Below are 15,546 nucleotides of genomic sequence, written 5' to 3' on the forward strand. Positions count from 1 at the left end.
TCCATAGGTTTAGTATCCTGCGGATATGTATCTGTTTTGCTGGTAGCAGTTTTGTGCTTCAGATGTATGTCATACCATTTGCAATGGAAATAGCGGCATTGTTCTTGATGCTTTACATGCAGAAGGCCTACAGATTGAACAAGAAATAGTCAGCTGGTGGAATAATGGATGCTATCCTTCATTGGAACCTGAGCAGTACCAGAAAGTTGTTTCTTCATCCAACTTGCTGCTTTTTTGCAATAGCAATGTTTGAGGTCTTTGTTAGGGATGAATCTTTACAATAAAACATTCTTCATTTAGACACACTTTTGGTAGTTGAGTGAACTTTATGTGTATGTCTAGTACTAGGAAACACTGTAAACCTTTTTTTAAAAGGATTTATTTTGCAGCATAGCCTGACAGAAAAACGTGTTTTGGTTGCTTTATGAAAAGAGGTCTATATAGTTACAACTTTGTCCTGAACAAGCTTGCTGGTTGTACAGGAAGGTTTGTTGTATAAGCCCCCTCATACAGAATGAACAGTCACTACATGGCTTGGAGTTTTGTGCACAGGACAGTTGTGTCCCCCCTCCAGGTTTACTTTGTTTATTCTACTCTTAGTATCCTGCACAGTGGCACTAATACTTGAGTTTCTGCAACAAATGAGCACAGGAGGCCCTGTGGCGGTGTTCTTGCAAGAGCTTTCTGAAGTGGTTCAGTGAATGGATCCCATATTACTGAGAGACAATCTTCTCAACCTGTGCTCTTCCCTTCTGTGGTCAGTGCTATCATGAGTTCAGGCTATCTTTGTGCTCTGGGCTTAAAAAATACATCTTATGTCTAATAGCTCCATGGTTGTGGAAACTAGGCTCACTCAAATGTATTGGACTTCTAAGCCCTCTTTGCTTGTTTTCCTGTTGGATGAGGGCTCTTTGTGTTTGTGTCCAAAGCGAAGTCTCCCATTCAGTGGTCTCTGAACCTAAACTAATTTTAGTAGCCAGCTGTGTGTCAAGGAACGAACTAATGCTATTTATCAAATGAATGTTGCCTGTAATCACTTTAAATAAATGTGCTGTTGCCACAACAATAAACTCAATTTAAGGTACATGCAACTTCTAGACAGAAACATACTTTGTATTTGTTTTACACACAGATCTATCAGCAGGGAGAGTCACATCAACAACAAACATTTCTGTGCAGTCAGTGGAACCCCATGTTCTGTTTCTAGAGTGCGGATCATACTATCCAAATGTGGAAAATGACAAAGTAAGGAGCCAGGAAGCAATAGGTTCTGTATCTGCAACCTTAGCAGAGCTCTGTCTTTCAAGACTATGAACTCATAGCTTGAATCTGCTAAGCAGAGGTTGTGAAAAACGGGACAAAACTTGCAGCCTTCTGCTGAAGCGTGGGCCAGCAGCGCTCAGCTGGAAAGTTCCTCCTCATTCACTCCCTCTTTCAAAAAGCAGTTTAACACATCTGCCTTTAAACTAAGAGTAACATTGATAGTTCGTATCTCTTTTACTTATGAACTCTTTGAGTTCATATCTCAAGTGTGGCTGACACTTGAAAGATACAAGCATAGGCATAGGAACATTCTGAGAAGAGTTGAGGCTCTGGAGAGGTTGAGTTAACTTGTCGGGGAAAGATTCCTGTTTGTTACAGTCCTCTGGGTTCTCTAGGCCCTACTGGGTTCAACTGCAGCAATTGTTTACATGGAAAATTACATTTGTTTTAAAAATACTGACACATCTTAAATTGTGTTTCCTAACTGCTTATTGGAGTTTTTCCAAGGTTGATGTCTCTTATCTTTTCTCTCACACATGCTGCATTTCTAACTAGTTCCCTCCTTTTCCCACCCCGCACTCCCAGCCAGGCTTCGTCGTGACTCCTGTTTTCACTCTTGCCCTGTCCACGTGTGCTTCATTCCTCCTGGCGTTTGCTTGTGTTCCTCTGCTGCTGTTGCCCCTGGTTCTGATAGCCTGAGGGTGGCACTGGTCTCTCTGGGCAGCAGCAGGTGATGGTACACGGCAATAGTCCAGCTTCTCATTTCCAGCTCTCATAGACTGCCAAGCAGTGAAGTGTCTGGGCATTCTTGGAAATGTCTGGGGGAAAGATGTAGCGGTTCATGCTGTTACTGTATTCTTCTTCAGGTGGTTGATATTTTGGAAATCACTGCTTTGATGAAAGCACGTGATAGAGGTAACCTTTTAAGCACCTAGCAAGAGAATATCCTGGAGTGAAGGGTTTATTTTGAGCTCGTTGAACTTGCATTTAACTGGTTATAGGAATGGAAGAATGTGCTTAAGGATTTGCTTACGCTTCATTTTATGAACTGGTCTGTCTTGAGATTCTTTTTGTCATTTTGGTTTGTGATAATGTTGCATGCTGAGGTCGGTAGCAAGGAATGAGGAGGTAATAAGCTGGAGAGCTGATGCTGTACACCGAACATCTGTATAGATTCCTATATAAGGAAACTATATTCTTGGTCTGCCATCTGGAGAGGCCCTCTGCTTTGCACTATATTCAGCTGACAAGCTTTGAAACCAAGAGCAGACTTTTCAGTAGATTCATCCAGAGGAAGAAGGAAGAGGAATTATTTTATATTTGTATGGTTTTGCATGAATATATAGGAAATATAAAATTACTTAATAACAGTGGCATTCCTGTAAAATAAAAATGCAGTATTAGAAAAATGGCATCTATTTAATTATAATGACTGAATTTCCTTTCTCTTGGGGGGGGGGGCGGGGACACGACCAACACAACAATAATATAGTCCATGGTGGTCAGACTTAATGTTTTTGAATCTTGATGTAGTCATTGTTTCCCCCCCCCCCCCCCCCGTTTTTTTTTCTTCTATGACTTTGATGGTACTGAAAATTAAGCTCCTACCTATCTTTGCCTTCCAGCATGCTGTCTTTTATTCCCTTAACACCATGTTTTCATGTATGGGAATAATGACATACAAAATTTTGAAACAATATTTATCTGGAAGATTCAGTATTGTGTTCTGCTTCTGATCATTCTTTTTGTGTTATAATCTGAATTAGGGTAAAGTACATATCAAATTCCTGATGTTCTGTACTTCCCTTAGACAAGAAGGTATGAATAGATTTGGGGTTTTTTTGCTGTATTACTTTATCTTTATTTCTGTTTTAATGCAGACTCAAGAATGAACAATCCGTCAGAAACCAGTAAACCATCAATGGAAAGTGGGGATGGGAACACAGGTAAGAAATGATTAATTGGTGCACAGATACTTTTTGGTGGAATTGAATGGATATTAAAAGAAAATTTCTTTACCCGTTTATGGGAATTAAAAAAACAAAACAATACACACCCACACCCACCCTGTTTTCAGAGACTTGGGAATACTTTTGTCTTGTCATTAACTCTGCTGTATGCAGGGCATTATTCACACCTACTGTATCAGAGGACTACCCACACTTTGTGTATAAGATTCCCTTTCTGTCTTCCTGTATCTGTAATGTTTCTGGTATTACAGAAGGTCTGGTAGCACTAGCTCTCCATAAGTAGTCTTATTTTTTCCTGGCAGAACATACCTTCGGCACCTCTAACTTCATAATTTATTTTTGGGTTGAAATTTTCCCTGGCAGATGTAGGCCACTGGCTGATCTTGTTTCCATTTTAGATTTCATTCAAGCTCTCACAGCAGTTCTCAAGAACAAGGCAAAGGGAGAAAGCATCATTTCTCAACATTAAAAAAAAAAAAAGAAAAAAAGCCGGCTTTTCTGTAATTTCTTCATGTTTTAGAACAGAATTTTTAAATTTGGCTGGGGAAGAATAGCCTTTGTGTCAGGGCCAGTGTGCCTTTTGGTGCATCCTTAAGATGTGGCCAGGTTCTAAGCCTTTGAAGAAGCTTGTTAAGACACTACAACTCAATCATGCTATCTCATGCTTTAATTCCTTTGTGGAGGTAATTTAATGCTCATTTTAGAAGCAAGAGAAATGACAGGTCTGAATGGAAAGTAAATAGTTTAACCTAACTCAGAATCTCCTCTGACTCAGAATAGCATTTGGGAAGAGAAAATTTTAATGAGAAGGAATTTGTTCTTGTTGCTTTGAGAGAAGTCTAGGTACCTTGTATGAGGAAAATTATTTTTTCTCCTCTTGGTTCAATAAGAGTTTTATTTTAAACTCTGGAATTGTGATGAAATTAACAATTTATTTCATTTTATGCTGCTGTCCCCTCATTCTTTGTGCAAGGCTTTAATACAGCTAACAGTGACTGAATGTTCCCGATACTGATCTTGAGAGGCTGTATGTTTTCTGTGAATGCATGGGGTCAGTCAGAAGGAATTCTGCTTGCTTATTAATGTGTGTTTTGTCACTGCCATCTCAGTTTTTATAATTGCCATTGTATTTGTATATAGGAGAGGTATCAATTCTTTTAATGTACAAAAATGATTTAGTATGTATTTAATACTCATTGAGGATGATACAAAACATTATTTCAAAAATATATGGGCTGTAAATATTTCATAATCATAAACAGCATCAAGAGAACAATGGTTTTAAATATCCCTGTAGAATCCTTGTAGCTGGAGGGTGTGTGTAAACTTCTGAGAAAATTCAGACTTCCTGCTCTGTATGACCACAGTTCCATGCATTCGCTTTCCCCGAAGAGTGCATTCCCAATGCGCTTCCGTAAGTGCAGCTTTAACTAGTAGTTTCACCTAAACTGAGCTGTTAAAGAGGAGGACTTGGTTTGTTCAAAGGTAGACCATTATCACGTACGTATTGCATCTCCTTCAGCAGAACCCTGGCTCTGCTCCCCTAGGCAAATACCTCATCAGTGTGAAGGTGGTGGTCACGGTATAAAGAAATTTATGGATTATAAAGCTGCATGTAGGTGCTTTCATTACAAAAGGGAATACAGCATCTGTATTTTTTTATACTCTAATACTAAGGTTAGTTATTACAAAAGTTTGACTCTTACTGGTGTTTGGACCTTTTGCAAACTTTGCTTCTGTAATTTAAATGTTCCTAACATTCCTTTCAGTTTTGTTTCCTGGCTTTTTAAGCAATGCAAACTAAAATAATCTAGAATTTTTGAGGACCCTTTGTTCTGCAGTCATTGTTTTGTTTTTAAATATAGTGCTCATAAACTTATTAATCACTACCTCCAGTGGTTTATGACGTTCTTTGGGGGCTCAAGCATCAGTTGCATTAGTCGACTGGCAGATATTAAGCCCTGAAATGAATACTCATGGAATGTAATTTTAGGCTTCTGATCAGGGTACTTAGATTATGGTTCTGGGCTCTGTGCATACTTAGTGAAAAGAAGTCAGCTTTCAGCTTGGATGCTAAGGAGCTGGAAGTGCCATTGGGGAGCATAGGCTCTGAAGCAAAATGCATGAAGATGACTTTTATAAACACTCAGAGTTCTTATTTTTGTAACTTTCTGTAAATGTCTGTTTTCCAGTAACATTTGTAAATCACTTGAGTCTGCTGTGTAAACACTACTAGTCTATCTTCTGAACCTCAGTGGATGTTTGTTTGGGTCATTCCTGTTTTAAACTGTAGTAAGCTGATGCAACTTGAAAATTTTAAAAGAAATTACTGTAGGGCATGGAATTTACATTTGGCAGAGCTAGTGTTCTCAGCAAAAGAAATACTGTTGCCACTGGTGAAGATGGCTTAACATCAGTAGTTCTGTGAGCTAACAGCTAAGTTTCATGGAAGTTGACACATTAGGGTTTTGTATTTCTAACTGACTATTTAGGGAACATAATAATACATTGGTCACAGTAAAATGCCTGAAACAGACTTTTACTTTAAAATTTTTGTGCTAAATGGACTCCCTTTTAAGCATCTGAAAAAGCAACCCATATTTCAGACAAATTAAAAACAACAACAAAAAAAGTCTTTATGAGTACAAAAGTGGTTGGATGGTTATTTTCACAAGAACATTAATTGATCAACTGGTGGTCAATATTGCAGAATTACACAAATCTTTTCCAGCCTTCAGTTGTGTGTAGACAATCTACTTAGTATCTACTGGAGAAAACAGAGAGATGAAAGAAGAGTGTCTTACAGTAAACAGCCCTTTTGGTTTCCTTTTTATAGGTTGCAGCATAAAATTTTCCAAAACAACTCAACCTATTTTGTTTGTTTGTTTAATGCATATTCTTTTTTAAAAGCTGTGTGAATGCGGTACTATGAAAGTCAAGGTTATAATGTCTATGGAAACTGTAGTATTATGACATACATTGACATAGCAGCAAGATAATTTTTAAATGTAGCATTTGGAAGGGTTCTAAGGATTCCTGTTTGCATTGCTTCATTTCCAGGGACTGATTTTCCCGTTTCCATAAGAAGAAAGTCTATAGGAAAGTGGGAGAGGGGCCATGAAATGTTCCTTAACTGCTAAAATTCTGGGCAAATATCAATGCTAAACTTCCTATTGTTGATGCCTTGTCCACATTACTAATTTCTGAGTATTGGGGATCTCTCTCTCTCTCTCAAAGCACGTGGAGAGAGATATGGAGAAATGTACCGCTGGTGCTGGAAGATCCCGGAGCACAGTGCAGATACCTACTCAAGTTAGTTTTGAAATCTTCCTTCTCCTTGTTTGTCTTCCCTTCCTGAGTCATTTCTTGCACCTTACTTCACATCTCCCCAGACCTGTAGTTCCTCACTCCTCTTCCTTCCTTATGCAGTTTGTAAACTGGTACTGAAGTCTGATGATTGTGATCTTGGATTTTGAGAGTATGTTCTTCTCCAGACTACAGGTGCAATGTTATCTTGCGTGCTCCATTTTGTCATGCCTTTACCCTCTGCAGGTATAATTCCAAGGCAGCATAAACTAATTCATGTTCAGGGTGTCCTGGTACTTAGTGTTCTGTTCCTTTCCCTGGAGTGGCACTGAGTAAGATGGTTCAAAGATTTGATTTGGCTGAAAATTAATTGCATTTAGTATTAGTCTTCATCCAAATCAACTCCATGAAGTAGCTAACCACATGGCTGAATTTATGCCAGAATTTAAACGTGCTTAAGTTGTATTGGACTTGGGCTGTAAGGGTGAAATTTCATCCTACTGCTTGGTGGGAGTAGGGGAGGCTCATTTCCCTACTACCATGTCTCTGACCTCCCCTGCTTTGCATTATCTGCTGTTTGCAGGACCCTGAGGTAAGTTAATTCATCTCACATAAATGGCAGAAAACTAACTTGGCCAAAAGAAAAAGGAAACAGTTTACATGAATAGTTTTCTACTCATTTAGAAAGGTGAATTGGCTTACTGCTGTGTCCGTGAACTACCAGAAGGGGCAGGACAGGGACAATGTAGCTGGAACCAAGAAGAAAGAGGAGATGGGAGATGGAGAGTTTCCACTTCTGTTTTTTTGGTGTTGGTGAGCTGTTAGATCAGCTCTAGCAGTTATGGGAGCTGGGATGGAGATGGAAAAGACATAATTACTTGGGAATGTTAAAATCACAATACTTGTGATTGCATCTGTCATGTCTATTAATCACTGTGGGTTTTTGCATTTAACTTATCTTGAGCAGAAGTGGCATACTGGTCCTTTTATGTCCCTACAACGTGCTGACCTTCTCCTTCTGACAGCTCCATTTTCCAGTCTCCTTATCAGATTTCTTGAATTCCACAGGAGTGGTGTCATGTCCTTATGAGCACCTTGAGAGCAAGGCCTCTCATATGCTGGACTCAAAAGTTTATTTTCCCTGCTGTTCTTCAAAAGATGTAGGCATCCTGTAATAAATGCAAGCAACCTGGGTAGCATTCCTTCCAAAACTAAGGCTGCATCCAAAGGGGAAGGGACACTGTCCTTCCAAATACCAAAGGAAGCTTAAGATGCAAGTAGAACAGAGAGTGAACACATATGGTTTGGGTTTTTTTTGCCTGAGTTTGGTTTTGGGAGGCATGGGGAGAAGGTATTGGAGTCCTTCAAGGTTGAATTTAAGGAAAATGTTGTTTTCTCTCAGTACTTGTCTAAACTGTTTTTTGGGACCCATGGAGATTTTAAGCTCAGTCTTGGAACTTGCCTTATTCAAAACTATTAACCTGAGGAGGCTTATTTCAGATTTCCGTATTAAGAGTCAGCAGAAGCGCTAACTGGAGCATTTCTTCTGCACACATGCACAGCAGTGCTCTTTTAATATGGTATTATGATTTGAGGCTTTTTTTGGAAAACAGTTCTCTAGAACAGCTTCACCTATTTATTTAAGGTGAGGCTTCCAATTAGTCCTCTCAGAAATGGATAAATTTTTTGACCCCTGCAAGTTTTCAACTGGAATGAGGTATATCTGCCTTACAGTAGGTTTTCTTATCTTATTTTTTTTTTCATACTTGGGGGTCCCTGACCACAGGTTGAAAACTGATTCGAAGTATCTCCTTAAATGAGGAGGTGGTAGATTGTTTCTTTAGAATTACAGTAGCAGTTTGTCAGGAATTATTTTTATATATTTATACAATCATTTTCCCACTCCCTTTGGCCTTCTGCGTTGAGAGAATTCTGCAGTTTACTGGAAAGAATGAAAATAGATGAGATTCTTCTAGCCCTTTCTGGCAGGCCTTATCATCTACCTTTCTTTGGAGAAATGCAACCAAGTTGCATTCATTCAAGATCAATTCAGACCAGTAATAGTCCTTCCATTCACTTTGGATTGGAATTATAGACTCATTAAGCAAAATAATTTCACGTAGTTTAAAATTTGAATTTTTTTAACATGTCTGTGGATCTTTGGCTGCATATATGTCTATTAAGTCTGTAAACTCTGGGCCAAAGCATAGAATTAAAAACTTGTGGGGGAAGAGTTGGTCTGCTCTCAGCACCTCCACTAAAGATGCATCAAAGGGCCACCTTAGCTATACCTTACATCGGTGCTAGAAAGCTTGACTATCTGTATTTAATTAAACAGTGACTCCATCTTTGAAAATTTTATCTGTGTTAAGCTGTTTGTAGGTCAAAATAGCAATGTAAAATATTGGATAGTGTATTTTACTAATCAAATTTTACGCCTGCTTGTTTTTGCAGATGTTTCTAAGGAATAGCAAACCCCTGTTGTTGTTTAACAACTGTGACTCTCTTTTGCTTAGTAGATAATCTAGATTTTTATGGTGAAAAATGTAGATGATGGAAGGAATTTTGAAGGAGGAGTTAGTTGAACACCTGTCCATAGGCACTGAACAAAATCTGAAGAGTAAACATGCAAGTCTAAAGCTGGTTATATTTCATTTCAGTCATGCAATTTTAAAGATTGCATCATCTGTTCTAGAAATTCCACGCAGCCTGATACACTCAGAGAGTCTCCCTTCTTGTTATTAACCACTGTAGGTAGTAATACCCAACATACAAAACCAGTTGTTGATAATCCCTAATGTTGATTTTATCATCTCCCCACAGAATGATTCTTAAAAGTTTGTAGTTATAGTTCCTCTTGGCAGAAGAGAATTCTGTGGTAGTTTCTTGTGGAAAAAATGTTGTGTGTTTTTATTTGGTTTTTTTTTTTTTTTTTTTTCTTTTTTTTTTTCTCTCAACCAGATTATTTTGGGATAGTTTGGGGGTTTTCATGTCTTCCGAGATGTTTAGGAAGAAGGAAAAAAAGAAGTAGGAAGTAGGAAAATAATCATTTTTTAGTTATATGAAATTGGGTGAGAGCAAAAGGAAGCCCAGGCAGTTATCTTATGTAATGAGAGCTCTGCGCAAATATTCATGGAAATGTGGAGGTATCTTTTATCAAAAGAGTAAAACTGTGGCCCATAACTGCTATATATATACAGTGTTTCTGTTTTCATCAAGTATTATTTTACCTGTCTTTAATGAAAGGCGACTTTATATGAACCTTGTTCTTGTACTTTCTGAACTTGAAGATAGTCTTCAGCTGCTGGATAGAGAGTACATGGAGAATGGAAACACAGTTTAACCATAGCAGCATGCACCCATTTGGTTCTCAAACCATGGTAGAGAATAATGGGGTAATAGTGTACATAGAGTAGGTAAGATGATAGAAGCTAAAGAAAATATGATGTTGATTTTGTTCAGCTGACAAATGGTGTATTACCAAAGTCTGGAAGTGACACTGCTTCCCCACACCCCCTTTCAGTAAAAAACTTAAATTCTTGTTACTCTCAGAGTATTTTTCTGCTACATAGTATTGAGAGAATAATAGGAGACTTAGCAATACTATTTCTTATTCCATTTCATAAAAGTAGTAACTAATAGTTGTTAATATCTCTTTCTCCAGGCACGCAAACAAATGGCCTGGACTTTCAAAAGCAGCCGGTGCCTGTCGGAGGAGCAATCTCTACAGCCCAGGCCCAGGCCTTCCTTGGGCACCTTCATCAGGTAAGAGAAGACCCATTTTAAAGGAGGGGAGACTCAGGCAGGTACGAATGCAACTGCTCCTGTAGGTTCTATGTTCTCTCTGTAAATGATGGGTAGTCCTGTAAAGGAACATATGGGTAGACCACATGCTTAAACAGCTTGGATGGTAAAAAGTTCTTATTGTGGCACTCAGTTCATTGCATTAGGCTGCAGAATACAGCAAGATAGGGTGAGACCTGTTTTGGGGAACTAGAAAGGCCCTTTTGGGGGACTTCAGAATGCCTAAAGCTTTTTTGGTTTTGGTTTTTTGTTTGTTTGTGTTTGGGGTTTGGGTTGTTGGGTTTTTTTAACCTTAATGGAGATACCACATTGAAAGGCAAAGTAAAACTGAATCTTTTTGGTAAAGGATTGTATTGGCCCAACAGCTGCCAAGGCTCTGAAACTGTTGCTACCTAGTTAAGAAACCAGAAGTGGTGTTAAATGGTAGTCAGCACTATGCTTCAATCTTTCAAGCTCTTACACATTAACTAGAAATATAAAGTGATTGTACTTACTAAGCATATATGGTTTATGAGTGTTTTAATTTTTTTTTTTTAAAGTTGTTTCAAGGACCTGTTTGTCAGATGATATTCAGGCTTCTACTACTATCCCTCTGTTCTGCTGCAGCTGTGTTTAGGGAATCAAAGCTGAACTTCACATGTAGGCTGAAGCAAAATGGGGCATTCCTAGGTAAAGAGAAGTGAAAAGGACATTTTTTTGTCGTTTTTTATGTGTTCACACTTGATGTATGAAAACAAATGTCCTAATTTCTTTCCCTTCCTCAGTACCAAGTTTAAACTTTAAAATACTGTACCTAATTGGCTGACCTTGAATGTTTGAGGTCTGAGGTTGCACAGTTATTGTGGTATAATTGACATACTGAAGCTTTTATGCCCTCTTTTAAGAGCTCTGAACTGCCATTTTATTGTATGGAACATTCCACACATCTTGTCACATAATTACAATTTTCCGAGTAGATTGGGTTATATGGGACCTAGGGAGTGCCTGTGTTTGAATTTGCTGAACCAATAGGCTGTTGTATGCTGCCTTTATGTGGAGAGAAGCTGACTAGTTTTCATGGGTTGTCAGTATGTGTTTAACACGGAGACAGATACAGCTGTTCTGAAGAATTTTGTGTGTTTGTTTTAGTCTTCGTTTTGTTATATAGATTGACCCAGGACAGTAATTGTATTTAGCACAGTGCTTTATCTTGCTTTGGAAATGTATTTATTTAAACAGTTGTCAGGATCTTTATAACTTCATATTTGATAAAGTGTGATTCATTTCTTGAAACTCTAGTTCAAAAGGAAAATCTCAGCTATTCTTTTATGCACCTGCAGGTGTGTGGGAATCTATTGTCAAACTGTCCTCTTGTAGTGCGGCTGTTAGTGGGGTGTTATTCAGCCTTAACACACAGTGCTTTCCTCCAGACTAATACAAAATACTAGGTTGTAGGCAACATTCAGGAACAGTTTAATTTCTAATTAGAAAATGTTTGTGGTGGAAGACAATGTGGTGGAAAGGGTGTTCAAATTGCATTCAAAGAGAATATGCTGGCTGTACCTGAGTGATATACATTATAGTCTTTTATGTGTTGTTACTATTGTTGTTGTTGTTGTTATTATATTTTTAAAGTATTATTACTGAGTATATTTTTTGGCTGGCAGGCTATTATTGTTTAGATTATTCTCTGCTGTTAATTCATGTTAAAAGCTCAGATTACATCAACTGTGTCAAATTATATTTTGCTTGTGATGAGGAAAGGCTTTTCTGGGAGTGTTTGCTTAGATGTAGAACATACTTAGTAAGTCTAGTACCTTCATCTAGAGCAGTAGGAAATATTTCCGAGTTGACTCTTAAGGGTTGCCTGTTCAAATATTCAGTTATAAATTTCATGTACCGCAGTTAAGATTAAAACTCTCCTTCCTGTGCTTGCAGATATGTGGACTCTCTTTTGTGATGTATATTATGTGGGAACATCTTTTTATAGAGGCAAGAGTGCTACATTTTGTTTTGCTGTATTGTATCCTTATGTATTGCCTGGTTTTCAAATGAGCAGTGGTTTTCAAACATGGCTGGCGATGAAATTCACTACAGGCTGTAACTCTGACCTTTCAAAGTGTTAGTAATTAATTATATAGCATTCCTTCTTTATAGTAGGAGTGGTGGTAGAAACAAGGTGAGACTGATTGAAACGATTATCAGTAAATGAAAATTTAACATGTGTTGTACAGAGAAAATCCTTATTAGAGATAAAATGACACTTTAAAAATCTCACTTTCTGAAGCATCAATTTTTCTTCACTCCTAACCCACAAGAACTTCTTTGGATCTGTTAATCGCAAACATTGAATTCAAGTTTTGAGTATACCTGAATCAATACAGCCTTTGTAAAGTGTCTTCAGTCCTCTGTATTGAGATCTTCTTTTCAGTGGCTGAGAACTACAAATACTTGAATGGGTTGACTTGAGGAAGAGTGTTTATGCTGTGGGTTTTGTGCTATGCAGGTGATTGCTCCTCTGTCGTATAAGGAAGCAGTGAATGCAGTGTACATATTTGGGGTAAGACCCATTCTGAAATATTAGAAGGATGATCATGAGTAGACCATAACGCCCTCCCTTGAAGCCTGGATTTTTTTTTAACAGGAATAGGAATAGTTAGTCTGTCCACCCCAAAATGCTCTGTTTCAACTCAATTTCATGATAATATCTAGATCCCTAGGCAGGAATGCGTTCAGCAAGAGGTAGACAAATAACACTGTGGAAGGGTCTTACAGATTTTTTTTCAGCCTGGAGCATAACCCCTCTTTCACTGATTCAGGTGTTAGAGGGGCATGCATTTTTCTTGGGGGAGTTTTTGTTGGGGTGCAGATGGGGAGGTTGTTCTTTTTACATTGTTAAAGTTTTCTGTGGATTCTACATTATTTCATTTCCATTTTTACACTGTGTTGTAGGTCCAGCTCGCTGGAACAAGTTTACAGGCTGCTGCTCAGTCCTTAAATGTACAGGTAAAGACAGTTTCCCTCTGCTGCTTGTCCTTCTCTCATTCTAAACAGCATTATGGTCCCATTAGAGATAGTTTTTAACCTACGATATGTTACTCTTTTTTCATTCTGCCTGGTCTTGCAAGTGAAAGGTATGAAGGAATAATAGTTTCACAATTGTAAATCAGGTTCAGGATTGTAAGCGTTCAGAAGCTGGAGTTGTGTAAAACATGCAGTGAGTGTAACTTTATACTGAATTTGTCAGGTTTTGTATTATGAAAACTATAAAACTCCAGGAATATTTCATGTTCTTCCATTTATTCACTTATTTTAAACATAGCAACTATTACTTTGCAATTTGTCCTTACTTCTGGTAGCTGAATATAGGAGTATGATGTAACATTAACTATGTAATGTGGCTAGTGTAGATTGCTTGTGTAAATAACACATAGTCATTTCAAAATAAGTCAGAGTAATTGTTGTTTAATAATGTACATGAGACAACAAAGCTTTCAAACTTTTTTATGATGCTGAACACCTCAGTGTATCAGTTAATGTGCCACTTCATCTCAGTACTATATTAAAGGGGCAAGGGATGCAGTTTTATTGAAAACTGGTTTCCATATTGCTTGTTATTAAAGAATGTAGGTAGTGCATTACATGAAATGCAATAGAATGTGGACCCACTTATACATAATAACAATTTGGAAAGAAGAGGAGGTGTAGTGACCTTCCTTTCTAAGAGGAAGGAGGCAGAAAATTGCCTTGGTTGCCATGGTAAACTTCCATCCCTGAGAGAGATGTTGGCAAACAGGCTGTATCTCCAGTGCAGAATGTTTACAGTCCTGCGCTGTAATTATCGCTCAATGACTGGCAGAATTAATCAGAGCCTTTATGTTAATTAGCCTGCTCTGCAGTCCCCAAAACAGGTGGTAGAAAATATGCAAATCTATGCAGAATTTTAATGTTCTGCATAACCAGTTTTAATTATCATAAAACTCTCTCCCTCTCTTCATGCACTTGCATTTCCTCCCTCATGTCTTCACAATTTCTTCTGTTTAAAAAAAAAACAAAAACAAAACAAAACAAAAACCAAAACCACAAAAAAATAAAAAACCCACAAACCTTTTAAAATAAAATTGCATTTTAAAAATGCAGTTAAATAAATGCTAAACTTCGATTATTTAAAAGCACTGTATATATTATGTTTTTGCTGTAGGTAGATAGAGAAAACCTGTGAGGATTTCTCAAACCAGTTCCGTATAAGCCCACAGTACGATGACTTAGAGGTGCAGGATGCAGATATAAAAATGGAAACACAGTCTCCTTTTCCTTGTTCCATTGTTCAGGATTTTAGGCAATGAATAATTTTAACAACCTTTTCTTTCTTTATGGTGAAATGTAGCATCAGCTTCAGCTGAATTGTGTAAAATGAAATGAGACCTGAAAATAATGTCAGAGTTACAAAAGACCTGAGAGACTTTTTGTTTTGTTTATACTGCATTACCTACAGACATGTTTGAGCAATCATAGCTGAGGCAGTCGGCACATAGACCCATTGCTTAAATACACTCTTAAAAGAAACCCAAGGGCTTTTTGTATGCAGATGAAAGATTTTTATTGTGCAGTGTTGAGATAGCAGTGTTCTACATTAACATCTGTTTTACACTATAAAGAGTTGGTTTTGGTTTTTGTTTTTTTTTTTTTGTTTGTTTGGTTTTTTTTGTTTTTTTTTTTGACTAGTCTAAATCTAATGAAGAATCTGGGGACTCTCAGCAGCCAAGCCAGCCTTCCCAGCAGCCTTCAGTGCAGGCGGCCATACCCCAGACCCAGCTCATGCTGGCCGGAGGACAGATCACTGGGGTAAGATGTACCCAAGTATACTGCAGTAAGCCTCCTGTCCGGCAAACGATGGCAGTATCTACAGCAGTCCTCATAGGACTGTCAGTGAAGGTTATTGTAATTTCCTTTAAAATAGGAAGAAATTTGAGTGAAAGAAGGGACAGAAAATACCTTTCTATAAAAAAAGTGGACTTTAATCTTTGGTTTTTGTTGCAAATTATTTGCTTAAAAAAATATTATTTCTCTCTGTTCTTAGTATTTGTCTTGACTCTGCAGTGAAATTAAAACCTGCTGTGTGTACAAATAAGAAACTCACTGATGTCACAAAAAGGAATTTTTTTTCTTTTTTTCCAAGATTAAAATGAGACATGGGAGCATGAGACTAAATCTTACCAGATAG

The 15,546-nt window shown here is 37.8% G+C and overlaps 1 protein-coding gene across 5 annotated transcripts in view; it reads left to right on the top strand.

The window, feature by feature from the left end:
* POU2F1 (POU class 2 homeobox 1) overlaps positions 1-15,546 on the top strand; it is a 94,426-nt gene that overhangs the window by 36,089 nt on the left and 42,791 nt on the right. For 4 of the 5 annotated variants that reach the window (XR_774306.1, XM_010567265.1, XM_010567262.1 and 1 more), the window contains exons 1-5: positions 1,989-1,993; positions 3,144-3,209; positions 10,204-10,304; positions 13,275-13,328; positions 15,048-15,167. Coding sequence is in view for 4 of the 5 variants with exons in the window: in XM_010567265.1 (XP_010565567.1) it covers positions 3,152-3,209; positions 10,204-10,304; positions 13,275-13,328; positions 15,048-15,167 (333 nt within the window). In the remaining variant the exon portion in view is untranslated. Of the gene's footprint in view, positions 1-1,988; positions 1,994-3,143; positions 3,210-10,203; positions 10,305-13,274; positions 13,329-15,047; positions 15,168-15,546 lie in introns of those variants that run through there. The other variant, XM_010567263.1, reaches the window with a different exon arrangement.

The sequence above is a fragment of the Haliaeetus leucocephalus genome, unplaced genomic scaffold, assembly GCF_000737465.1.
Source record: "Haliaeetus leucocephalus isolate CR32 unplaced genomic scaffold, Haliaeetus_leucocephalus-4.0 Scaffold228, whole genome shotgun sequence".
Lineage (NCBI taxonomy): Eukaryota > Metazoa > Chordata > Aves > Accipitriformes > Accipitridae > Haliaeetus > Haliaeetus leucocephalus.